General features: G+C 61.3%; 1 protein-coding gene across 7 annotated transcripts in view; it reads left to right on the top strand.

Moving 5' to 3' along the window:
• Positions 1 to 24,160, top strand: part of SH3TC1 (SH3 domain and tetratricopeptide repeats 1) — a 63,477-nt gene that overhangs the window by 11,513 nt on the left and 27,804 nt on the right. For 2 of the 7 annotated variants that reach the window (XM_070506323.1, XM_070506322.1), the window contains exons 2-9: positions 13,639 to 13,858; positions 17,593 to 17,667; positions 18,771 to 18,898; positions 20,262 to 20,367; positions 21,154 to 21,300; positions 21,931 to 22,141; positions 22,977 to 23,053; positions 23,916 to 24,111. In XM_070506323.1, coding sequence (XP_070362424.1) covers positions 13,687 to 13,858; positions 17,593 to 17,667; positions 18,771 to 18,898; positions 20,262 to 20,367; positions 21,154 to 21,300; positions 21,931 to 22,141; positions 22,977 to 23,053; positions 23,916 to 24,111 — 1,112 coding nt within the window. In that variant the 5' untranslated portion in view covers positions 13,639 to 13,686. Of the gene's footprint in view, positions 1 to 1,111; positions 1,385 to 7,268; positions 7,392 to 7,412; positions 7,742 to 8,068; positions 8,091 to 13,638; positions 13,859 to 17,592; positions 17,668 to 18,770; positions 18,899 to 20,261; positions 20,368 to 21,153; positions 21,301 to 21,930; positions 22,142 to 22,976; positions 23,054 to 23,915; positions 24,112 to 24,160 lie in introns of those variants that run through there. The other 5 variants (XM_070506326.1, XM_070506325.1, XM_014855205.3 and 2 more) reach the window with 5 other exon arrangements.

A 24,160-nucleotide genomic window follows, 5' to 3' on the forward strand; every position in this document is an offset into this window, starting at 1 on the left:
TTCCTGAGATGCGGGGGAAGGCGAGGGGGTGGTGGGCAGGGGGCAGCCGTCCAGTTCCACCGAGAGGAATGCCCCACAACGCTGGCTTGACCCCCAGGTGGAGTTGCCACCCTGGGTGGTCAGTGTGGGCAGACGGCTCTAGAAGTCCCCGACCTGTGCGCTCACACCTGAGGCCGAGTGTAGATGGAGGGCGGGGGTGCGGGGGGAGGCGGGTAGGAGGAAGCACGGGGGCAGGAGGAGGGGTCTGGAAGTAGGTGTGGTCAGCTGCGCAGACAAAGTGGCCGCTGAGAGGCCAGTGAGACTAGGACTGGGCGGTGACTATTGGATTCAGCAACGTGGAGGGTGCTGCTGCCTTGAGGGGGCGTCTGGGGGTGGGGCTGAGGCGAGGCTGAGAAGGGGGGCATAGACCCGGCAGGGGGGCCGCTCTGGAGGTTTCTCAGGAGGGAAGCAGAGAAGAGGAGTAGCCAAGCCAATAAACTGGGGGCTCCAGCCCCTGAACTGAGCCAGTGGCTGGGGATTGACAGCGTCCCTGCGCCTGCGTCCTTGCACAGCCGGGATGACGGGGAGGCCTGTGCGCGTTCCGGCCTGGGCCCCGGCCCGCCCGCCTGCAGTGACCTGGGCCTGGTTTCCAGGGAGACGGTCCTGGCTGGGACTCTCGCTCCCCGAGCGGCCTCCAGGCAGCGTGTGCTGGGCCGGGTTAATGTTTGCGTGAGTCCAGTCCAAGATCCGCCCCTGGGTGACCGGGCTCCAGGTGTGTCCGGAATTCTGGGGGTGTCCCACACCCCAGTTCAGGAAAGTCGGGGCTCTGGGGAGTGAGGGCCGATCAGATCGAGGTGTCCCCGGGTCTCCTCTGGAAGCTGGGTGACTTCCCCAGGATGCCAGGGAAACCGGCAGCCAAGAAGCACCCGCCGTGTGCCCCGCCATGCGCCCTGGCTGGGACCTCCTACTCCTGTCTCCTCTGCTCTGCCCTCCTGGTCACCCCACGACTCAGGGGCCAGACAGTCCAGGGGGTGGGACGTGCCTGTCTTATGTGGGAGAGGTGACAGTGGGACATGCTGGCCCTGGCCTTGCTCCCTATGGAGGCTATGAAAATAGCCTGAACGCCTGTCTGACCACCTTCCTCTGAGGGCCCGAGGCGCATTATTTGGGGTGTTGAGGGGGCACCCCTCTTCTGAAACTCCGTCTGTAGAAACACCTTGCCGCCCTGACCGCCCTAGATGAAGGAGCACTGCTGGAGGAGTCCCTGGCATAAACCTGCCCCAGCACCTGGCCAGCTCGCCTGGCCGGCCCAGCCACCAAGGAGCCACGGGGGCCGCAGAGTCAGCAGTTCCCCTGGCTTGAGGGCGACACCAGCCCCAACAGAGCCGGACTGACCAAGGCCGAGGTGAGAGGGGGTGGGCATCTTCGTCCCGGCCCAGGCGCAGGAACTGCTGACCGCTTCCTGCAGGCCTGTGACCCAGCGCGGGGTGGCCATCGGTCATCAGGAAAGCCTGTTTGGCCCCGATATCCTTGTTTTGCAAAGAGGTGTTCCTGAAATTGCGGGGCCCTGCTCTGCTCATCCTTAATCGGGGCCAGAAATAACAAACACAGGCCGAGCCTAGCTGAGTACAGGCATAGTTCTAGCCCGTTCCGTGTGTCCAGTGCCAGCCGGGAGCCGGGCTCCAGGCTGGCAGCTGCTGTCTCTGTCCAGGGATGTTTCTGTTCTCAAACAGGAATCAACCCCTAGAGGCAGCTCCAGGCTGATTTCTGCCCTCACGTCCTCCAGGCCGGTTTCTGCCCGCGTGTCCAGCTCCTCAGACCTGGGTGGGGCTCAGGAATGCGGCACCTTGCAAGATGTGCCGCTGCGTCTTTGTCCGTTTGTCTTTCTAGGAAACTGCGTTAAGTTGGGTCCCATCTGCGTCCTCACAGACATGGAATCAGAGACCAGGGAAGACCAAGGGCTGCTGCCTGGTGAGGAGCCGGGTCAGCCGTGGGCGCATTCACCAGGCAGGGCCTGGGCTGGGGGCCACCTCCCTGGTACTTTTAATATGAAAGGACCTTGAGACCTTGGGTGAGGGGCTTTCTCTTCCTGAGCCTCAGTTTCCCCATTTGTAAGCCTGAGGAATCTGCTTTGCGACCTTGCTGTCCAGTGCCCTGTCTGAGTTTGGAGCTCATCTCCTATACTCCTAGTGTGGGTACCCGGGAACGCTCCATCGTTGAAAGGCCTGTGTTTGTAGCTGCAGCATCACCAGTGGAGAAGGGAGGCAGGACTGGCTTCGTGTGGTGTATCCCGAGTCTGCTTCAGGCACTGGACGCCGTCAGCTCTGGGCGTTACTTCCCGTCCCACGCACCCCCACCTCTGCCCACTCCCTGCTGAGACAGCCTCGATGTGTTGGTCTTTGTGCGTCCCGGTTCCAGGGTGGCCGGGCACCTCTGCGCTGACTCCTTCTTGCATCTGTGGGGTGGTCCTGAGGTGCTTCTCCACTAACATGCCCCTCCCGAGGCCCAAACCAGCCCCCGTTTGTAAGTGAGGTTTCATTGGCACTCACCAGGCTCGCTCATTTGCTAATATGTCTGCTTTCACGCCGTGATGGCAGGGCTGTGGCAGAGACCCACTCGGTGGCCTGGAAGCCAGCTCTCTACCCTCAGGCCCTTTACAGAAGACATTTGCCGTCCTCTGCTTCGGGATCAGCCATGTGGCTCTGGCAGGCCTTGTTTCTACTACACAGGACTGTTGGAAAGAACCAGAAGCCTGGTGGAGTGGAAAGGGGTCATATACCTCCCTCCCGGCCTGCATTCCTGAGATTCACCATTTAAGGCCTGTTGTAGATTAACCCTCAGGGCAACAGGGTGACCTGGGCCTCTCCAGGGCTTCCATTGTCCGCAGTCACCTGGAAATGGAGTTAGCAAGCCGCGTGAGGCCAGGCTTAAGTGCTCTTCTGAGCTGACCCTGTCCCCTGGAAGGCCTTTATACCTAGCTCCCTGCCTAGTCCCTCTTCCTCCAAGACGCAGCCCGGGAGCCTCCAGCTCCAGGAAGACTTTCTGGATTTCACCCTCCTCTCCTTTCCCTCCCAGGCTTCCCTCTGTCACTGCATGGATCGCGCTTGGTCATCTCAGTCTGTCTCCACGTCTGTCTCCCCACTTGTCTGTGAGCCACCCGTGGGTGGGGACTGGAAGGTGGAGAGGGGTTGGTGGGGCCGCAGTCGCTGGGGGCAGGGGTGGCTCCGAACCCCAGGAGCAGAGCTGTCTAGAGGTGCACTGCGGGCTCCAGCAAGAGGCCGGCGCACGTGCCAGGGAGGCTGTGCAGGGGACCCCAGCGTGGCGTGGGGGGCCTGGCTACCTTTCCAGCTCCGAGGTTCTGTGCGGGTACAGCTCCTCACCGTCCCAGAGAACTGAAAGCGCTCTAGAATGACATTACGTGAAGTTCAAAATCGCCTTTTGTCTTTATATGACCGCAATTCTTGCCGTTTCCCCATGAGCCAAAAAATTCAAAATAAGCAGAACCCGGAAGGCGGGGTGCCCCTCTGGTCCCTGTGATCCGGGAAAGGGCAGAGGCGGGTCATCACTTGACAGACTGAAATTGGGGTTGGGTTCCCCAGAGAACCCCAGACTTGGACAGGACTTGCTTTCCAGGGGTTCCTGGGAATCGGGGTGCTTGCATTTAGCACCTTATTGGCAAGTGACAACTGGAATTTGTTACAACCGTGTCAGAGCTCAGAGCTGCTGAGCTGCGAGGGCACTTAGAGATCTCTAAGCTCTACTTTGTTTGAAACGGGGGAAACCGAGGCCCGGCAGGCGACACGCCCTCTCGGAAGGATCCCCAGACGGGCCTCTCTCAGGCGGGGCCGTGTGGGTCTGCCCCGTGCGCAGCCAGGAGGGCCCTGTTTGGAAAGCCCCCTGACCTAGAAGCTCGTGCTCTTCCTGTGAAGGCTCTTGTGTGATCTAAGGAAAGTTGGGACGTGCTTGCAGAGCTGGGGTGCATTCTGTGGAGTCAAGGTGCAGTGTGCAGAATTGGGGTGCTCTGTGCAGAATTGGGGTGCAGTGTGCAGAATTGGGGTGCAATGTGCAGAATTGGGGTGCTCTGTGCAGAATTGAGGTACACTGGCAGAGTTGAGGAGCACTGGGCATGATTGGCATCCTCCCGGAAACCCCCCTGGCCTCGGGTCAAGGGCGCAGCTGCAGAGACAAACAGGATGCGGGGTCTCCGGCTGCAGTGGGGGACAATGGCCAGGATAGGAAATGTGTCCAGACCCTTTATGGATGTGGAGCCCGTCTGAGGCCCCTTTCAACACTGTTTCCAGAAAAACAAAGGGAGCAGGAGCCACACATCTCACATCCTGCACAATGTGGGGTTCCAGAGAGTGGGCTGGAAAACTGGGGCCTCTGCTCACAGGCGTGAGGGGCAGGGGGACGTGTCTAGGGCACACAGCAAGGGAGGGAGGGAGGTCTCAGTGCCCGGCCCAGCTTCTCTCCGCAGCCCCCGGGGCCTTACTGAGCAGTGGGACAGGCCAGCCCAGGGATGCATGCAGGTGTACTGTGGGGTGGACGGCGGGGCCAGGGCCCTGGTCGGCGTGCCGACCTTCCAGACACGTTCCTCGTTCTTCACATGCCTGCAGCTCTGTCCCCTGCTCCTGGGGGTCCGAGGCCATGGGAGAGGACCAGTCACTGGCATTCGTAAGGAGAACAGACACCTAAGTTTGGCTGTGTTAGGCACTCTGTGCTTGGCCTGTTAGAGAATTCTCGAACCTAGTTTAATCCTCATAATGGCCCAGAGCAAGACCACAGGACAACCCCCAATCCCACGTGGGGCTTCTCTGAGGTCGTGTGACCAGCACAGCAGAGCTGGCCTTCAAGGCGGTGTCAGTGGACGTGGGAGCTGTTGGCTGGCCCAGGTCCTACCCAGAGTGACCGCCTGTCCTGGGGATGATGGGACCTGGAGCTTTACCCTCTGGTGAGAAGGCCAGGAAGGGGAGTCACAAGGCTAGAGGGGGTGCAGCAGGGGTGGGGAGAAAAGGACCCAGGCGGGGCTGGTATTGGCCCATCTGTGGGCATCCACAGGTCCTGGGGCCAGTGCAAAGGGGGCTTGAGTGCCTGTCTCTGGATGGGGGAGGCAGCTCGCCCAGGAGGTGGCCCCAGCAGAGGAGCAGCCGTTCTGCGAGCTCAGGGGGAGGTGCAGGAAAATCCACCCCCCCCCCCACGGTGCTGTGGACGTGGCTGAGGGACCTTTGCTGGGGCGGGCACCATCTGTGCCAAGGGCTGCGAAGGGGGAGGTGGAGGGAGCAGGACAGAGGCCCCCGACCACTGGGCTGGGCGGGATGGAAGCTGAACAGGAGCCCACAGGAGGGGTGGGGAGGTGGAGAGGCAGGTGTCCGTGAGGAGGAGGGGCGGCTGGACCTTGTTTGGGCCCAAAGGCCTGGGGCGTGGGCTGGGAGGACATGGGCAGTGAGGACTGAATGTCGCCGAGGCCCAGGGCAGCTTTGGCGGGAGGGTGCCGTGGCCAGGCAGGCGGGCGTTGGCGTGCACTGGCCCCCTGTCCTGGGCCTGCTTCACTCCCCCGTAGGGGTCTGGGTGTGCTGACCGGATGACGGCCCCACAGGGATGCCCAGCGGAACCTCGGAACATGACGTTGTTTGGAAAAAGGGTCTTTGCAGATGTAATTAAGGTGAAGATTTGAGACGAGATCATCCTGGATTATCCGCTGGGCCCTAAATATGGTGACGATGATGAGGGTCCTTGTAAGAGAGAAAAGAGGAGGTGCTCCGAGAAGCAGGCCATGTGACGAGGCAGGCGGAGGCTGGGGCGATGCAGCCACGAGGCCAGGGACGCCTGTAGCCCCCAGATGCTGGGAGAGGCAGGAACAACCCTCCCCTGGAGCCTCAGGGGTGAACGGCAGCCCCTCCCACACCCTGACTGGGGACTCCTGGCCCCCCGACTGAGACAGCATTTAATCTCTGTTGTTTTAAAGCCCCTAGGCTGTGGTGCTTTGTGTGGCAGCCCCAGGACACTGACATGGTGACCACGACAGCTATCCTTCCAGAGAGAGGCCTCTGTTCCCACTCCACAGAGGGGGCAGCCGGTGGGCAGAAGAGCTGCTGGTGGGAGCAGCTGCCCCTCTGCTCTCTGGCTCCCTGCTCCCCTGGGGCCCACGGGACGGCATGAGATGCACAGCTGGCACTTAGCCTGTGGTCATGGGAGGACTGTGAAAATGTCTGCCTGGCCCCTCTGGCTCCCTCCACGTGGTCACTAAGCGTGTCAGTGGTGTGCAGGTGGGGCCTGGGCAGGTTGGGGGTGTGCGGACGCCAGGTGCTGGGCCCCTCACGGGAGTGGCTTGCCTGCTCCGGGATGCAGTGGCCCGCTCTGCCCAGGGAGGGGCTTGGGCCTCACGTTGGACCTCAGGAGTTTGTGACCTTGGGGGTGGCAGTGCAGAATTCCAAGAACTTGATTAGAGAAAAGATGGACGGGGTGGGAGGGTGAGGACCGAGCAGGCCCTGGGTGGGAGTGGTGTCACCCAGGAGTAGCGCAGCCTAGACCAGCGGTTCTCAGCCTGGGGTGACGTTGCCCCCAGGGGACAAGTGTCTAGAAATGTGTTGTTTGTCACAGCTGGGGTCGGCATCTAGTTCCTAGAGGTGAGGGATGATGCTAAAACCCTCAGTGCGCATGACAGGCCTCTTCCCACGACAAAAAGCAATCCCCCCAAATGTCAGCAGTGCTGGGTTAGAAACCCTGGTCTATGATGGGCTGCAGTGCCCATCACACCTGGTTCCGGGCTCGTCTTCTAGTTGTCACTAGCCTTGGTCGTGTCACTTGAACTCCCTGAACCTCAGTTTCCGCATCTGTAAAATGGGCACGTTACCACTTAATTTAGAGGTTATTCCTGGTGTTAACTCAGGCCGCGCGTGAAAGCCGGGCCTATCCCAAGCTCGGATGGAGAAGAATGTCACCCTCCTACTCTTGATTCCTGCGGCTGGGCTGCCCCAGCCAGGTCATGAGAGCAAATGGGAGGGTGGGGCCACAGGGCCGACCCTAGTTCAGCTCCTGATTCTTGTCGGAGTCCCCAGGGGACCCAGTCCAGGCTCCCCAGTGAGCAAGCCTGAGATTCCTGCTCTCAAATCCAGGTCAGGCCTAGAGGCAGAGGGAAGGCAAAGAAGGCAGGAGAGCTTGTGGGCTGGTTCCCGCCTGTCCCCTGCACGTGTCTCCATTGGTTGGGCCAAGGGGCTGGGACAGCACCTGGGCAGAGGGAAGGAACTGCCTGTGTCTGTGTGTGTGAGTGCACATGTCTGCCTGCGTGTGCTCTCACGTGTGCTTGTGTGTGTGTGTGTGTACAGTAAGTGAAAGAGGAACAGAGAGCAGAGCTGAGATTGGCAGGGCGAGAAGGCTGGCAGCTGGTGGACTTCCGCAATCCCAGGGCCGAGGTGGGAGCCCGGGTGCCCCTGGCTTCCTGCTCAGAGCTGGGGGCTGGGCGGTGGGCAGGCAGGACAGGGCCCGGAGCTGGTTGAGGAAGGAGCTAATAATCGACGGGCCTTGGCGGTGTCAGCGCAGCGGCACTGGGCCTGCCTCTCGCCGCCAGGCCCGGGCGCAGGGAGGAAGTGGGGCAGGAAGCCGGGGGCGGTAGTGCGCCATGCAGTCAGCCGGGCTGTGGGCGGCCGCCGCCTGCCCGGTCGGCAGAGATAGCCTGGCGGGCCAGCCAGCGAGGAGCCGGGAGCAGCCACCTGGGGCCTGCGGCCAGGCGGCCTGGGAGCTGCCTCTGAGGAGTGGGATGCAGGTACAGGGGCTCTGGGACGGGGGCACAGGGAAGGGGGAGCTGGGACAGGCGGGGCGTGGACTGGCCAGCAGGCATTGTCCTCCGAGCTGGGTCCTGCCACAGTTGGATCTGAGAGTAGACTCTTGCCTCTCACTTTCTCGAAGACTTTTCTGACACTTTAGCATTGAGGGGAGCAGCACTGAGGAGAGGGGCGGCCTGGAAAGCGTGGGCACCAGGCAGATGACCCCGACCCGAGCTCCGGAAGTGTGGCCAGCACTGGCCAGCAGCGATGGTGTGGTAATGATGTCGGGTTTGATAAAGCACCAGAGCTTCTGTGGTCTCACTGGACTTCTCCTCCACGGGGCGCTCGGTGAGTGTGTCCCGAGGGTCTGGACAAGACGCAGGGATGCAGGCAGCAATAAGAGATTCCAGGTCTTGGGGGTCTCTCAGGTGGGACCCCACCCTGGGTTGGAGCCGCAGCAGGCAGACACCACAAGTCCCAGGCCAGGGGGACCCTGCAGCTGTGACCCGGCCACTCTGAGGTCACTGCTCCTGGGCCTCTTTTCCAGCAACAAAACGGGACAAGAGACCTGCCCGGGGGCACCAACCAGAAAGTTCCGGGAGGATGCAGACCCGGGCCTTCTAACGCGGGGTCCTGCCCTGGGCACGTGGTCCAGGCACACGGCTGTGACCTCTCTGGGAGCCCCGGCCCTGTCTCTGGGGTGTCCGACCTTTTGCAGTTGGCGGGTTCATAGAAATCACAGATGGCCAAGTGACAGCGGGGAGTTAGTGGTGCTGACCGGAGCCGGGGCCAGGGGCAGGGGCGGCCTGCACCCTTGCTCGAGGGGTGGCCTCCCAGTGCCCAAGTAGGGGGAGCTGTGGCTGGACTCGCTATTGGAGGCAGCGTGAGAGCCCGAAGCGGGGTGACCATGCTGAAGGGTGGGTGCTTGAAAGCTGGACTCGGACCCACCGGGGTTCAAATCCCACCTGTGTCCCCGTGGCCAGGCCGAGTCACCCCAGCTGCTCCCTGAGCCTCAGAGTGCCCATCTGTGACATGGGCACGGTCATGCTTCCTCCTCCAGGCAGCCAGGAGGGTTAAAGGAAGGTGCTTAGTTAGCACCTCCGGGTGGGGGCTGTGCTTCTGTGATTGCCGACACAGCCGTCGAGAATGAGGATGCTTCCTGTGTGGGCATGGTGCCGCGCTTGGGCGTTTGATAACCCTCACAAAAACACCCCACTTCACAGCAGAGGAAGTCGAGTGCAGGGTTGCGGGGTGGACGAGTGTCCTGGGGCGGCAGTGACAAAGCATCTCCCCGGGGCCACCACAGCAGAGACGGATGCTCTCCAGTCCTGGAGGCCAGGAGGCCGAAGTCGAGGTGTGGGCCGGCTGGGCTCCCTCCAGGGCTCCGGGGAGCATCCTTCCTGCTTCTTCCAGCCTCTGGCAGCTCCAGGCGTCCCTGGATGCGGCTGCACCCCCCCGTCCCCGCCTGCGCCGTCACACAGCCTCTTCCCTCTGTGTCTGTCTGCGTGTCCCTCCCTTTCCTGTAAGGACACCAGTCACTGACTTGGGGCCCACCCTGCTCCAGTGTGACCTCATCTTACCTTCATCTGCAAAGACCCTATTTCCAAATAAGGTCCCCTCTGAGATTCTGGATGGATGAGAATTTGGGGGGCACTGTTCACCGTGGGATGGGGTGGCCAGACAACCCTCAGGAGGTGCTCCTTGGTGAGGTGGATGAGGTCCACAGGGGCCCTCAGAGTATTTGTTGGGCCCGAGCCCAGCGACAGCTCCAGCCAGAGCCCCCCAAGCCATCTCCTCCCTTCGTCCAGCCCCCATTTATTAAGTACCAATGGTTCCCGGGAGCACCATCCATTCAGTCCTTTGACCTCCGACCTCCGAGTGGGGCGGTGTTTTCAGTCTCAGTCTCGGGGGCAGGAGGCTGAGGCATGGAGAGGTCTCCCTGCCCACTGACCCCAGGTCTCCGGGTTCTGGTCCAAACTCCCGTCCCCCTGGGGTTGGGTGCTGGGCTGGGGCCTGGGGCCCGTTGCTGAGCCACCAGGCAGCCCACCTGGGTAAGCAAAGAGGATAAAGGCCGGAAGGGAGAAGAGTTTCTGGGGCTCCGTGATGGTGGCCAGCAGGCTGCCCTTGGGGGCACCGGACGCCGCCTGGCTGGGGTCAGGGCAGCCCCTTCTACAGCTGGGAACCCACAGCCTGTTAGGCCCAGCAAGGCCATCTTAGGAACCAGCGGGGAGGGAGCCCTCCGTGGAAAGGACGCCCACTTCCTCTTTGCCAGCAGTGACTGGGAGCTCCACGCTTATGGTTGTCACCTTCTCACCGCAGCCTGCTTGGGCACGGCCAGCTGCAGGGCTGCGTGGCCCTCACTGAGAGGGTGGGCGGTTCCCCAGCGCTGGAGCCTCCCTTCTTCAGGAAACCGCCCCAGAGCTGCCCGGGGCAGGCCTGAGGGGGCCCGACACAGATGCAACGGGCTGGTTCTGGCCTGGGGACGGCAGGCGGGACCACAGGCAGACCCCTGGATGTGGCACCTGCTCCACTGGAGGGGGGACATTGGCCCTGAAGGACGAAGTGGCAGAGAGGGGAGGGCAGGACCCCGGGGAGGAGATGGGGGCAGGAACTGGAGGCTCCACAAAGAGGGGCCATGCAGGTCGATGGCTGGATGGTAGCGCCCCCCTGCTTCCCAGGCTGCAGAAGGGAGGAGCTGCCGGGAGGGCAGCTAGGGTCAAAGCCCTGCTTCCCGGTCCAACTCCGGCCTGGGGCCAGGCAGCGGGGCAGGTGCTGAGGGGCCGGATCGCAGGTCCCAAAGTGCAGAGGAGAAGAAGCAAACTCCCAGACGGGGCTTGCAGCCGCGGGGGGGGGCGGGCCGGGACAGGAACTGCATCCTGAAAGATAGACGCCCAGTGGTCTTCACCGTGACGAGGGTGGAGACGGCACCCCGGGACCAGGGACCAGGACATCCGGGGCACCAGGGCCTCAAATGACACACAGGCCGTTTAACTGAGGCTGTGTTGGGAATTCCACAGCTGTGCCGCTCCTGCTCTCTGCGATCCCGGTATCCGGATTCTGCGTGTGGTTCTTCCTCTAGAAAAGCCAGCGGCCTCGGGCCTGCTCCCTCCTCCCTGGGCTGAGCAGCTTCCCTGGGGGGAGGGGCTGTCTCGAAGGGTGCCCCAGGTGCCCCTAGGGGTCAAGTGCCCCGTTCACCCACCCCCAGTTTGTGTCCGTGCCCGTCAGAGGTGATTGGGGGATGGGAAGCACAGTTGGGCTGGGGCGGGGTTGGAGGGGGCTCCTTGAGGCCACTTCCCGGCATTGGGCTGTCTCTTCTGCCCCACCCCAGGATCAAGGGGTTTGCAGCCTGGGGGGGAGTCTGAGACCCAGTCATTACTCCGCAGCTGCCTGGCTGTGTGGCCACTCTGAGGTTCCCATGCTTCACCTGGTTGGTGCTGACCCCTTGGGACAGGCAGAGCTAAAGTGACCGCACAGGCGTCTGGCAGTCTCTCAGCTCTGCCTCGGACGCGTTGTCGTCTCTGTGGATGGCCACTCCTCCGCCCTCCCATTCCCTCCGTGCGCTTCTCCCTCACTCAGGGATCCCGCCTCCCCCAGGGAGCCTTCCTGACTGTCCGCCTCTCTTCTCTCCTCCTCTGGGGTCAGGAGAGCCTCTCTTCTCTCCTCTCACAGAACTTGCCACGGAACCATCGCTGCCCATTTCATTTCTGGACCCCCAACCACCACAGGCCTGGGTTGTCCTCCCTCTGTCCCCACTGCCCAGTGGGGAGCCAGCCGTGGGGTAAGGGTCAGTGGTGTTTGTTGAAACAACCAAAGACTTCAGAGCCTAGGGGCTTGCCTCCCCCATTCTGCAGACTGAGGTGGTGAGGGAGGTGCCCAGGCCCGGCCCTTGTGAGCTCGGGGTCAAGGCCAGTCCTCAGGGGAGAGCAGCATCCATGGGGAAGTGGGCTCAGGCTGCACTGCCCCACTTCTACCTGTCTCTGTTCCCCATCCAGGCTTCTGCACCCTGCCCTGAATGCCCCCGTGGTGTCGCCAGTGGTACCAGGGAGCGGTGTCCTGTGAAAGCCCCTCGCCATGGGGCGGTGGCCGGTCTCCCCAGCCGAGGACTGTGCCGGGCGGGAGGGAGGTCTGGGAGTGGACAGAGGGCGGGAGCTGGAGTTTCTGCATTTGCCCTTGTAAAGATAAGGAATGGCAGCACTGACGGGTGTGTGTGCATGAGTGTGTTAACGTGAGAGTGTCTGAATGGAGAGTGTGTGTGTGTTAATGTGAGAGAGAGGCCTCTGGTCTCCGTCTTCAATGCTTTCTGCCCAGAGCCTCGAATGAACTTTCCACAACATAGAACCCTTGCTCCAGGTTTAAAATGCTTCAAGGGGCTTGCCTGGGGCGCTCGATGCGACAGGTCCCCCGCCTCGTCCGTCACAGCCTGTGCCCGTGTCCTATACGCCTGACCCATGGCGTCTCTACAGCCGCCCCTGCCTGTCTCCCTGTCTGCCTGTTCCCCACCTCAGCACCAGGTGGAGCTGGGAGACGGGACTGCGGGGGCCCTTGGGTGGTCCAGGCCTGGCCTACACATCTGAGCTTTGAGGCCCCGCTGCTGGCCCCGGCGTTCTCTGGGTTTGCCCTGCTCCCCAGCATCCACCACAAAGGGGGCAGGCCAGCAGGCGGCCAGACTTGCTTTTCGACTGCAGTTTTCTCCCCAGAAAGGGGGTTGGAGGTGTGCTTTCCTGTCTGTGCGCTCCACTCCACGCAGACAGAATTCCCGCTGGACTGTTCTGGGTTGAAATCTCACAGTTTGCGATCAGAGAACAGCGAGGCCCAAAATGTGGGCCTTCCCTGGCTCGTGCATCCCAGTCACGCTCTTACTGACCTTCCTCATGAGTGAGGAGGGCCATTCCTCGTCCCCTCTGTCCCTGAGGCTGGACGTGGCAGATCCTGGTCCCTGTGGCCACGGTGGGGGTCTTCCCTGGCTCCTCGGCCCTGGCCCAGGCCGCCCTGCCCGCCCTCCCCGTCGCCCTAGGGATCAAGGACTGAAAGGGGACTCTGTGCTGTTCTGTGTCCTCTAATTGGGGACCAAGACGACCCCAGGAAAGAGTGAGGCACAATGACCGGCTCTTGGAGGGAGGCCTGAGCAAACCTGGGTGGGGAGCATCTGCCAGTTCCGTCTCGGCCACTTCCTCCTTCCCCGCCCTCTGCCAGCTGCTTTCCTCCCTCCCTCCAGGGCAACCTGGGACCTGGCCCGTTTCCTGACCAAGGGGACAGCGTTTTGGATACCCCGCTAGAGCGCAGGCCTCTTCCAGCTCGGAGTCCCCCAAGCCAGCTCAGGCCCCAGGGTTATCAGGAACCACAGGGTCTCTTGGGACTCACATTGCAGCTGAGGCTTGTGAGAAATGAAACAAATAGTGGCATCTCGGGAGACGAGGTGTCTCTGGGGGAGTCTTCATTCCGGCCCTAGCTGGGCGGGATGTGTGGGGGCCTAGCTCAAAACCGCGGTGCCACGTGTCCAATCAGGGTGTCGGCTCTGCCCCGTTCCCACGCAGTCTTCATTGCTCACACGTCGTCCAGACATTGACAGTGACATTCTGGGCATGTCAGGCTCTGAGCTATGTCCTTGGGGTCTGTTGAGCAAGAACAGGTACCCCACCTGCCCACAAGGACATCCAACCCAGTGGGCTAGGTGGGCATGGGCCAAATCACCACGTAAATGTTGGCACGTGGCTCTGAAAGATTCTGTTCCAAGGAGAAGTGATGGGTGAGCAGAGCGCTGAAAGGATGCACCAGGCAGAGGGGAGCCATCCTCTCCTCTTGACCCCAACTCTGGTAGCAACATCTGTGTTGACCCCAGCGGCCTGTCTTCTCAGAGGCCATCACTGCTGACCACCAACCTCTCCTCTCTCCACAGGGGCCAGCTGGGCATGCCGAGCCCTTGGCGCCGAGGCCACTGACGGTCATGGAGGGCCCAGCCCAGGTGGCTGCTGTGGAGCCGGCCCCAACGAGGACGGGGCCTGCGGGGCCCTCGGGAGGCAGTGACAGTGGTGACAAGGTCCAGAGAGTGGCCATGAGCTTGTCGGTCAGCTGGGAGCGAGCAGGGCCTGAGGAGGCCGAGGCCCCCATCAGAGGCGGTGAGTTCGGGGTGCACGGTCCACCCCATCGTCCACCCTGCCCACGGGTGGAGCGGGCGTCTGTGCTGTCAGCGTGCGTGCTGACGGGGATACTGTCCAGTGAGCCATCTGCGAGAGAACTGAGGGCCGGTCGTGTTTTTCTGGGGGCGCATCAGTGAGAGAAAGGGGAGGGCTTGGAGCCTCTGGAAGGGCTCCCGGATGCATTTACAGCTCCCTCACAAAGCTTTGCACTCCCGCAGTCCTGCTTTGTCCTCAGGACATGAGCCCCAGGATTACTCAGGATGGGGCATCCCTCGTTCCCCCAGGAGGCAAACTAAGGCCCAGAGAGGGAAGGGACCAGTGGCCAGGCCAGGACTGGGGCAGGGCCACCTCCTGGATGGAGGAGGAGGGGCAGCTGTGATGTGGACATAGACACCTGCCAGCTGGCCAGCCCAGGTACCGCACAGGAGGGGCTGTGATGGGGAAGACAGGCTGGGCTGGCTGCCATGGACCTGGTTCTAATCCTGATTGTTGCTGGGCCACTACTTGACTTGGGCCTCAGTTTCCCCACTTGGAAACCTGAGGGGTGGCCTAGATGATCTCCAGGACCCCTCTTTCCACCTCCATGGGCCCTGGAGGACAGGAAGGAAAGATGGGGGAGACTGAGGTGCGCCCAGGCCCCTCCAAGGGCCAGGGACAGCCTGTGGCCCCTGTCCCTCCTCAGACGCCCCCATCGTTACATCGTCCACCCTCATCCCGGTCACCTGCCTAGCTGCCCGCTGGGCCTGTAGGGCTTGACACACAGTAGATGCTCAATAAATATTTGAATGATCAATGAATGATTGATGCATTGGAGAATGGGGACAAAACCTCACACAGGGCCTCACACGGTCCGTCCTTGGCGATTGGAGGTATTTTTACACCTGTTGCCTTGGTCCTTCCAGGCGTAAGTGGAGATGGGAAGGGCCTGGGTGGCCCTCCTGGGTGCCGACTCACAGCCGGAAGTGGTCCTGGGGTCAGACGCCTGCCTGGCCAGGAGGAGGGGCTCGGAGGGGCAGTGGGCGGCCTGGGCTGGGGAGCCCACCGATGGCATGGCATCTGCCCCCTCTGGAGCACGCCAGGACCGGAAAGAAGGAGCTGGGGCCTACTGGACGCACGTGGGCTGGACCAGCCTCCCACAGGGTAGCCCAGCCCCGGGAGGGGCAGCAAATCTTAGAGCCGGGGATCCTTGGTGTCTGGTGCTGCGGCCTGAATGGGAAGCGTTCTGACCATGTCACCAGGCTTCCGGCCCTATTGGCCCCACAACACACATGGGCATCGGGATGGGTCTGAGAGCCCAGCCAGTGGGAGTCGGCGAGCTTCGCTTTTCCTGGGAGGCTTGCCCGGGCCCCGGATCCACACAGAGCTCCTTCACCTTCCAGTTTGCTTTTGAGGATTTCGGACTGACAACAAAAATCACAATAAATAATACAAATAATTGGCACTTACCCTCACCCAGGTCCTCAGATGTTAACATTCTACTTCATCTGCTTTGTCTCTGTACTTATACATATTTTTCTGATCAGTTGCAGACAGGGCGCCCTTTTTCCCCAAATACTTGGGCGTGTGTATTTCCTAAAACCAGGAGATGCTCTTACTGAACCGCAGGGCAACCTGCTTCCAACATTAACTTCCTGGTTTGAATGGTACTGTTTCCTGATCTACAGACCTCATCCAGATCTTGCCATCTGTCCCGACAATGGCCTTGACCGTGAAAGAAACCCCCGGGGCAGGGCTTGGCTCTGTGGTGGTGTCTCTGTGGTGCCTTTAACCTGGAGGTTGACGGTTTGAAGAACGCGGGCCAGTTGTTCTGTAGAACGTCCCTCAGTGGGGCCTCAGCGGATGTGTCTCCCGGGTTACAGTTGGGTGCTCTGGGCAGGAATACCCAGAGGTCATGTGTCCCCTCAGCACCGCGCACCAGCAGGCCCGTGACGTCGCTTTGTGTCCATCCTGGTGACGTGCGATTTCATCACTCTCTTTGACCGTTTTCTCCCCTGTAAAGTCATCATTGTCCCCTCTGTCGTTAGCAAGCAGCCTGTGCGAAGACCCTGTTCCTCTTCAAGCTCCTAGGGCCCTATTTTTATCATCCACGTGTGGTTCTTGGCTGAAATGATAGCTATTATGATGGTTGATAAACGGGGACATTTCACGCTTTGTTCCTCCTGCATCTACTGATTGACTTTCTACGATGGTGAAGAGCTGGCCTCCCCCCCGTTTTTCACTTGTCCTTTTAGTGTGGGCTCGCAGGTCTGTATTCTATTCTCTGGGCTGTAGCAGCTGCCGTCATTATCAGAATTTACTTTGCTGTTCACGTTGCCCAGATCCCATCTTCTGATGCGTCTCCACCATTCTGTAGCGTATCTAGTTTCTGGGACCACGAGATGCTCAGGTCCCATCTTGCACTTCCCCTGCCCCAGCCCTGGGATTGGCCATTTCTCCAAGAAGCCTGGCTTCTGAATTGGAGGACGGCGCTTAAAGCCAAGATCTGGGTGCCACACGTTTCTTTGCATTTGACAGGCATTTCTGAGCTCCTGCTGTGTGCCTGGCTCTGGGGAGAGGCCCTGGGGATGCAGAGCAAGCAAGGCCTGGATATAGGCTCTGACCACACAGGCAATGTCACGCCACGGGACTGGTAGACCATAGGTGGTCAACAGACGCTGGTGGGAAGAGAGCAGAAATGAGCATCACTGTGTTGTACAGTCCCAGGCCGATGTGGCAGTGTTGCGCCCGCCCCTCTGAGGGGGACGTCCCCAAGATGATGAAGACCAGCTGCAGTGACGTTCAGCACGCCCAGTGGAACCACAGGCCTCCCCAAGTCAGATCATCCTTGATCCTAAGGCCCCGATGGCTCATCCCATTTTACAGATGAGGACACCGAGCAAGGCAGAGGCGAGGTGCCCTGGCCAGGATGCAAACCGGGAGCTGGTCTCAAGGATAAGGGCTGGGGGATGGGCATGGCCAGTAGAGGACTGAGCTGCCCCTCCTCTGAGCCTGCACTTCGGGGTATCTCATTAACCTCACCAGGCTGTGAGCCACACCCTGCCAGCCTCAAAGGGCCTAGAGGGCACATGTCACCCCCAGCGAGTGACTGGTGCAGCGGGATCTGGATACAGCTCTGTCTGCCCCAGACCACAAGTTCCCCCTGGGCTGTCACCTCCCTGCTGTGGTCAGCAGAATGATGGCAGCCAGAGAACCGCAAGTCTCCATGCCAGAACCTGTGCATGCTGTGTGACCTCCCACGGCAACAGAGACTTTGCAGATGGGGTTAAGGTAAGGATCTTGAGATGAGGGGATCATCCTGGGGTCAGAATCAGAGACTGAAGATGCTGCGCTGCTGGCTTTGAAGATGGAGGAAAGGCTACGAGCCAAGGAGTGCGGGCACCTCCAGAAGCTGGAAAAGGCAAGGGAACAGATTCTCCCCTGGGACCTCCAGAAGGAACCGGCCCTGCGACACCTTGACTTTAGCTGGCGAGCCCCTTCTCAAACTCCAGAACAGCGGGATGAAACACTCGGGTTGTTTGCGGAAGCCACGAAGCTCGGGGTGACTGTTGCAGCACAATAGGAAACCCCCACACCTCCCTCCTTGTTGGGCTTCTGTGACGGTGGTTGGTAGGGGTGTGGACACAACTCTTTTCTGCCAGAAATTTCTGGGGGTCTGGGGCCTGCATAGCTGAGAGTTGCTCCTTTCACCATCACACAATCCTACTCTGTTCCAGAAGCCGCTCCTCATCCCGGCATCTCTCCGACGGCTGCCAGGACCCCTCCTGGCCGGATGGGAGCATACCCCACAGGTAGGCATCGGGGGGCATCCGTGGGCACTACGTCGAGTGGCCGGGTTAAATCTGGCCTGGGGATGTGAACGTAGGGTCCCCGGCATCCCCTGTTCCCTCCAGCCTCGACTGTCCCACGGACTTTGAGTTTAGGAATGCCTAACCCAGGGCTTCTCGGAGTGTGACCTCCAGACTTCCTGCCTTGAGATCACTGTGGGGGTGGGGAGGGGCTTGTTAAATGCAGGTGCCCGGGTCCTGCACCCAGGTTCTGACTCAGCCAGTCTGGGCTGGGCCCAGGACTCTCAGGGCTGGAAGGCCGGGGTTCCTGCAGTTGCAAAGGGCCCCCCTGGACTCTGTGTTTGCCCAGCCCAAAGAGGGGACATAGCCCTGGAGGCCACCTGCAGGGGAAGGGAGACCCCACGAGTGACACTCTGGGGAGGGGTCCCAGGTGGGATGTGGTGAAACTAGACCAAAGAGCCCCTGTGCTGTGGGGGGCTCAGAGGGAGGGGCAGGAACCTCGGGAGAGGCATCAGGGCTGGCTTCTGGGAGGGGGCTCTGAGGATAGGGGGGATTTCCACGGGATGTGGATGGCGGAGGCAGCCCTGGGCCCTGGGGGCAGCATCCAGGCTCCAGAGGCCCTAAGAAGCCCTCCACCCTGGAGGCCCCCCACCTGACACTCAGCTTGGGGGGCACAGAGACCCCAGTGTTGTTGGCAGTCCACCTTTGTCTCAATGCCCATCTGTCCTCCACCTTCCTCTCGGGTGGTCAGCGCTGCCTGTGGTCACTTGGGATGACCAGGATGCATCGAGAAATGTGGCAGGTTTTTGGGTTGGACCATGCGACCCCACCCTCTTACGGGAGTGGGAGGGTCACATCTCAGAGCTGGTTGTGAAATACTGGCCAGCTGAGCTTCCGGCTGGGGGAGTGGGCCTGATTCCAGATCCCAGAAGTCTCTATACTGCTCTGCCATGGGCCCTGCCCCCACAGGAGGGGGACCCCGAGCCCAGCACCCCAGGGCTCTGGCGTTATGGCTGTGGGTGGGGGCTCATGGAGAAGGGACAGTACCCCTCAGATCTTGTGGCCTGGGCCGGGCAAACCGCCCCGCCTCGATCTGCCCCTCCCAGACCTGACCTTGCAGCTGCTGGCCGTGCGGAGGAAGAGTGGGCTGCCCGACCCCAGCCTGCAGCAGACCCTGCGGGGCCGGCTCCGCCTGCTGGAGAATGACAGCCGGGAGGTGGCCCGCGTCCTCGGGGTGAGCCTGTCTCTCTGGGGGTCCTGGGGAGGGGGGTGGGAAGAGCCTGGGTGAGTGAAGGTGCTGGGGCTCCTCCCTTGACAAGGGGAACAGAGGAGGACTGTGGGAGGTGGGAGGACCCGGGGGGTGGGGGGGGTCCCTGATGTACAGGCCTCTAGGGGCCAAAGCTGTCCTCTGACCTCGCCTCATGGTGGCACTGTGACCTGTCCCCCATCTGCTGTCCTGGATGCCTCACTCCAGGGACCACTGATCACACCCTACAGCCCCAGCCACACCTGGGCACCATGTTCCCAATGTCCCCCCATCCCTTTCTCCGTGTGCCCTCCACCCTCCTAGGACTTTTAAAGTCTCCTTTACGGGGGCTAAAAAGAACTGTATGAGCTGATCTTATTCTTTGATTCTGATGGAGTCACACCCCTGCTGGACTCTGCACAGAGCGACGGTCTGGCAGGAGGGTGGCGGAGGAGGGGGCTGGGCCGGGTGACTTCACTGCGGCAGAGGTCCTGGGCCTTCGGGCTGGATGGTCACTATCTGACCTTGCAGTCAACCTGGCCTGACCTTGGCCAACGCACCTCAGCCTCTGTGAGCCCAGCTTCCTCAGCTGCATGTTGGGGACGCTTAGAATGATCACCCCATATCATGTGAGGGTCCTGCGAATAGCATGCATCAAGCACGCTGCCCAACTGTGGGGGTGCCTTTTACTACACCAGGCAGGAGTGCTGTGGTTAAATGTGCTGCCCCCATGGCAGAATCCCGCTGTGCCACCCGCTGAGGGTCAGACCTCAGATGAGAAACGGGGTCTTATTCTTTAACCCTTCAAATGGAGACGACAGCTGTACCTGCTTCCCCAACACACACACTGTGTGAGCTCCAAGGGCTCCAGGGTCAGCTGGTGTTATCTTTAGTGTCCCGTCACCACCAGGAGTGTTCACGGGAGGAATGTCAGAGGAGAGGGGATGCTGAAGTTAGAACTGAAAGCTGAGTGGATGCTGCAGGAGGGCCCCGAGGCGAGGTTGGGGTGCGCAGGGCTGAGAGGGCAGCCTAAGTGGGAGGACCCGCTGTCCCTGGTCGGTAGGAGCTGAGGCAGGCGGAGCGGTTGGAGGAATCACAGAGGGCACCGGGCCAGAGTGTGGAGGCCGTAGAACTCTGGGAAAGAGCGGGGCTTGCTCCAGGCACTGGGGAGCCACGGCTGGCTTGAGAGCAGGAGAGGGGGAGCCTGGGCTGTAAAGGAATCGGCTCTGTGCTTGCCACCCCACCAGGGTCACTTCTGCAAGATGTTTCTGTCGTGTGGCCCTGCCCTCCGGGTGGTCAGACTCCCCAAAGCTGCTGGAACTGTTTCTAACTTCTGTTTCTTCCCCATAAGGAGCTATCGGCCAGGCTGCTGTCTATCCACAGTGACCAGGATCGGATTGTGGTGACATTTAAGACTTTCGAAGAAATCTGGAAGTTTTCCACCTACCACGCTCTCGGTAAAGTGGTGACCCTCCCAGCACAGGTTGCGAGGGCCTCAGAGTAAGCTAGCTTGCGTCGGCCTCTCCCGCAGAACCTGGGGGCTAGTGTGCCCGCGGCTCAGGGAGACAGGGCACGGTGCGGGCAGGGCTACAGGCACTCACGGTCTGTGCCGTGAGCAGGGACTGGGCCTAGTTTCTAACTTCCTTCCAACGCTGTGTCGCGGACTTGCGTGGCCAGCCCTCAAGGGAGCCTGAGCTCCACCGGCCGAGCACAGACCAGGAAACTTACTCCAACCTCGACCCAAGTGCTTTCTTTCTGAAACCCTCCCGTTCCGCGGGGAGGCACTCGCAGGGGCCACCTGCGTCTCCTTGGGAAGCTTGCCCCACCAGCTCCAGTGTGAGGCCCAAGGAAGCGGAAAGTGAGGATCATAGCAACAATGTCTTACACACCTTGATCAGGGTCTGTGCCACCCCACAGCGTGCATAATCTCCTTGAATGCTCTTATCTCATCTCACGGAAGAGGAAACTGAGGGTCCTAGAGGAAGTAACTTGTCTTCACTCAACCTTCCCAAGGCCTGGGGAGGTCAAAACAGTTGTCACGGTCATGGCTGGTCCACTTCCTGCCTGGATGGTCAGACAGGAGACCTGCCCAGGTTGTGGACAGTACCCTGAGTCCCCAAGGGCAGGGCGAGGAGTGTCCTTGTGCCTGGTCAGTGTGGGGTTCAGCCAATGCCCGGCCAAGAGAGCTTCCCTACCTTGCTTCGGGAGCCCGCTGGTGACCACGGCCCGTCTGGCTCCCCCAGGCTTCACCCATCACTGCCTGGAAAACCTGCTGGTGGACCAGGCCTTCTGGCTGCTCTCGCCCACTGAGGACGAGGAGACAGCCGTCCAGGTCCACGTGGACGAGGCGGCCCTGAAGCTGACACACGAGAGCCTGCTCCTGCAGGACGGTGAGTGCCAGGCAGCTGGCGGGACGTTGGCCAGCTGCACGCTATGCGGGGCGTCCAGGCCGTGGGTGGGCACACGAGACCTGAGTGGGCTTTGGGCAGGGAGGGGTACGTGGGTGACGCCGACAGTAAATGCCGGGCCCTGTCCCTTACTTGTAAAGACCCTGGTCAACCCCCAAAGAAGTAATTGAACTCGGCTGTTGGTCAGAGCACCATGGTAGCCACACGGCTGGGCTCCAAGCCTGCAGCAGACAGCGCAGAGCCCCTGTCCTGGCCTGGCCACGGAGAGGAAGAGGCAGCCGGCTATGGAAAGACACGCCCGAGGAGGTCCAGGCAGAAAGGGCCATTGGGATCCCCTCAGAGCTCAGATGGGGAAACTGAGGCCCCGAGAATCTGAGGCTGAATGAGGCTCACAGGGCAAGCCCGGCCAGAGCAGGGACCCAGCCCAGGTCCAGCCAGTCTGGGCCCCCTGGGCCTCCAGTGTCTGTGGGGGACGAGCCTGGCGTGGGGAGATTCCTGCAGAGGCTGCCATCACATGGGCCTCCTGCTGGGGGATGGGCAGGTCCCACCTGGCAAAGCTACAGCTGCCCTGTGTCCAGCCACGCCGGGTGACCATGCTCTGTCACTTCAAAGGGCCTTTCTTTGTCCTGTGTCCTGACCGCCACGTGAGAGCGACAACTGGCCCCTGGGGTACAGGGAGGGGCCCTCAGCCCCTCAGGCGGGCTTCGGGGGCTCTGCAGGGAGAGGCCGTCCCGGCAGTGGGCTCGTCAGCCGCCAGCCCCAGCACATCCTCCGAGGAGGCGGCAGCCACGGCCACTCCGGAAACTTTGATTCCATTTCATCAGTAGGTACCGACCTTCCTTTTGTTTCTCTGCTTCCTGCATGTCCTGCACACTGTCAGGCTTCTCAGAGACCAAGCCCCCAGCCCCACCGACCCTGGTCTGTCACTCGGCCAAGGGAGGTGGATGGAGCCGCAGACAGACCCGGCCACAGTATCTTCTGCTGCTGCCCAGCGTGTGGCCTTGGCAAGTCGGGCCAACTCTCTGGGCTTCAGGACTGCCCCTGGCACGGCAGGATCCTGACCTCTCCCGGCAGGGCTGTCCTGGCATGACACGGCACAGGAGTGTGCGACATGCAGCTCTTGCTTCGTATTCTGGCTTATTCTGGAAAGCTTTCGAGGAAGCTACGTAATGTGTGTGCCCATAGCGAGGAGGCAGACAGGAATCTGTACAGATAACCAAGGCGAGAAAGCCTGGGGAGGCGAGGACAGGTGACACCCAAGCTCCTGCTCACGTGCTGAGCATGAGGCGTAAACCTGGCTTAGAGCTTCCTGGTAGTCAGAGCAAAGAGAGAAACTTGATCTCCTGATGTGCAGTGTCTGTGGAATAACCAGCCCGTGCCTCAGCTTCTCTGCCTGGCTGATGGAGGGAGGTCCCCAGGGATGCCAGCCTGAGGAAGGGCAGAGGCACCCGGGCTGGGGGCATGGGGCTCCTTGGAGGCAGGGCCACACACCTGAGCTTGAAGGCTGCACAGCTGGGCAGGTGTGTGCGTCTGTGTATGTGTGTGTAGTGGGGACAGATGTTGGAAACCGCAGGGGTCCCTGGGTGCTGCTGGCTCGTCCAGTCTACACACAGTTTCAATCGGCCCCAAATCTGAAATCCTGTCTCATTCCACTCCAGGTGGGCTCTTAGGGTCCCCTGGGACCCCATCGATGACTCCTTGGGTGGACCTGTGGCGCCAGACGCCCAGCTGATGGGTACGTGTTTCCACTGGCCTTTCTCCCCTGGGAAAGAGGTGGGTGAGGAGGGGCAGGCACCAACATTCTGGAAGTTTCTGCGCTCACCTCAATTCCTCCCCAAGCCAAAGGAAGGAGCTAGAATCTTCTCCAGTTTGTGAGTTGGTAAGTGAGGCTCAGAGAGGTCTGTTGGCTGGTCTAAACTCACACAGCGCACAGTGAAGCCGGACCTGGGTGCCTGGTCACTCAGCCTCAAAGAGCTCCCTGGTGCAGCTCCCACAGACCGTCGACAGGCGCTTCCTCAGTCTCCACGCTCTTTCCGGCACCACTTTGAGCACCTCGGAGGACCCCTGGACCGGGGAGCTAGGCTCCGGCTGAATGCGCTGCGTGCACTAATGGGGCACCGTGAGGCATAGACAGCTTAGGTTCCCGGGCCCGTGCTTTTTGCTCTGCCCCAGGCTGGCTAGTGTTGGGATGACCTTGTGTACTTGTTAAAGGACTTGAGGCCCCATGGGAGGAGGGATGGGGGGAGTTCAGCTTGCAGCTGCATTCGCCCTGGTGGGCTCTGACCGGGCCTCGCCTGCGTCGGCTGGAGGGAAGAGCCCGGCCTTGAAAGCCAATGGCCCTAGACCAGGTTAATTAACATCTCTGGGCCTCGGTTTTTCATCCTCAGCATAAGGATAAAGCGCCCCCTCTGAGGACCACGTAGATGTCCAGCCTCTCGTGTTGGGGGCCAAGCTTCATTGCAACCCGACAGACACGAGATGAAGTCCTTAGCAGGACCGTCCCTGGCCAGGGACACTAACCATGTGGCTGAGGGCCATCCGTCTGCCCACCCCGGCCCCCAACCCCCAGCACTGACCATGTGACCTCCTTCCTGCAGCCACGGGCCTGGCCTCAGCAGTCACTGACTGCCAGGGCTCAGGGCCTGAAGAGATGACCTTCCAAGGCGGTGACCTCATCGAGATCCTCGGCGCCCAGGTGCCTGGCCTGCCTTGGTGCGTGGGCCGGCACGTGGCCTCGGGCCAGGTCGGGTTTGTGCGGACGAGTCTCATCAGCGTGCAGGGCCAAGTGTCTGAGTGAGTGGCTGAGGCCCCCCCTTTCTCGAGCACGCCTCTCCGCCCCCAT

The sequence above is a fragment of the Equus asinus genome, chromosome 3 (genome assembly GCF_041296235.1).
Source record: "Equus asinus isolate D_3611 breed Donkey chromosome 3, EquAss-T2T_v2, whole genome shotgun sequence".
Taxonomy (NCBI): domain Eukaryota; kingdom Metazoa; phylum Chordata; class Mammalia; order Perissodactyla; family Equidae; genus Equus; species Equus asinus.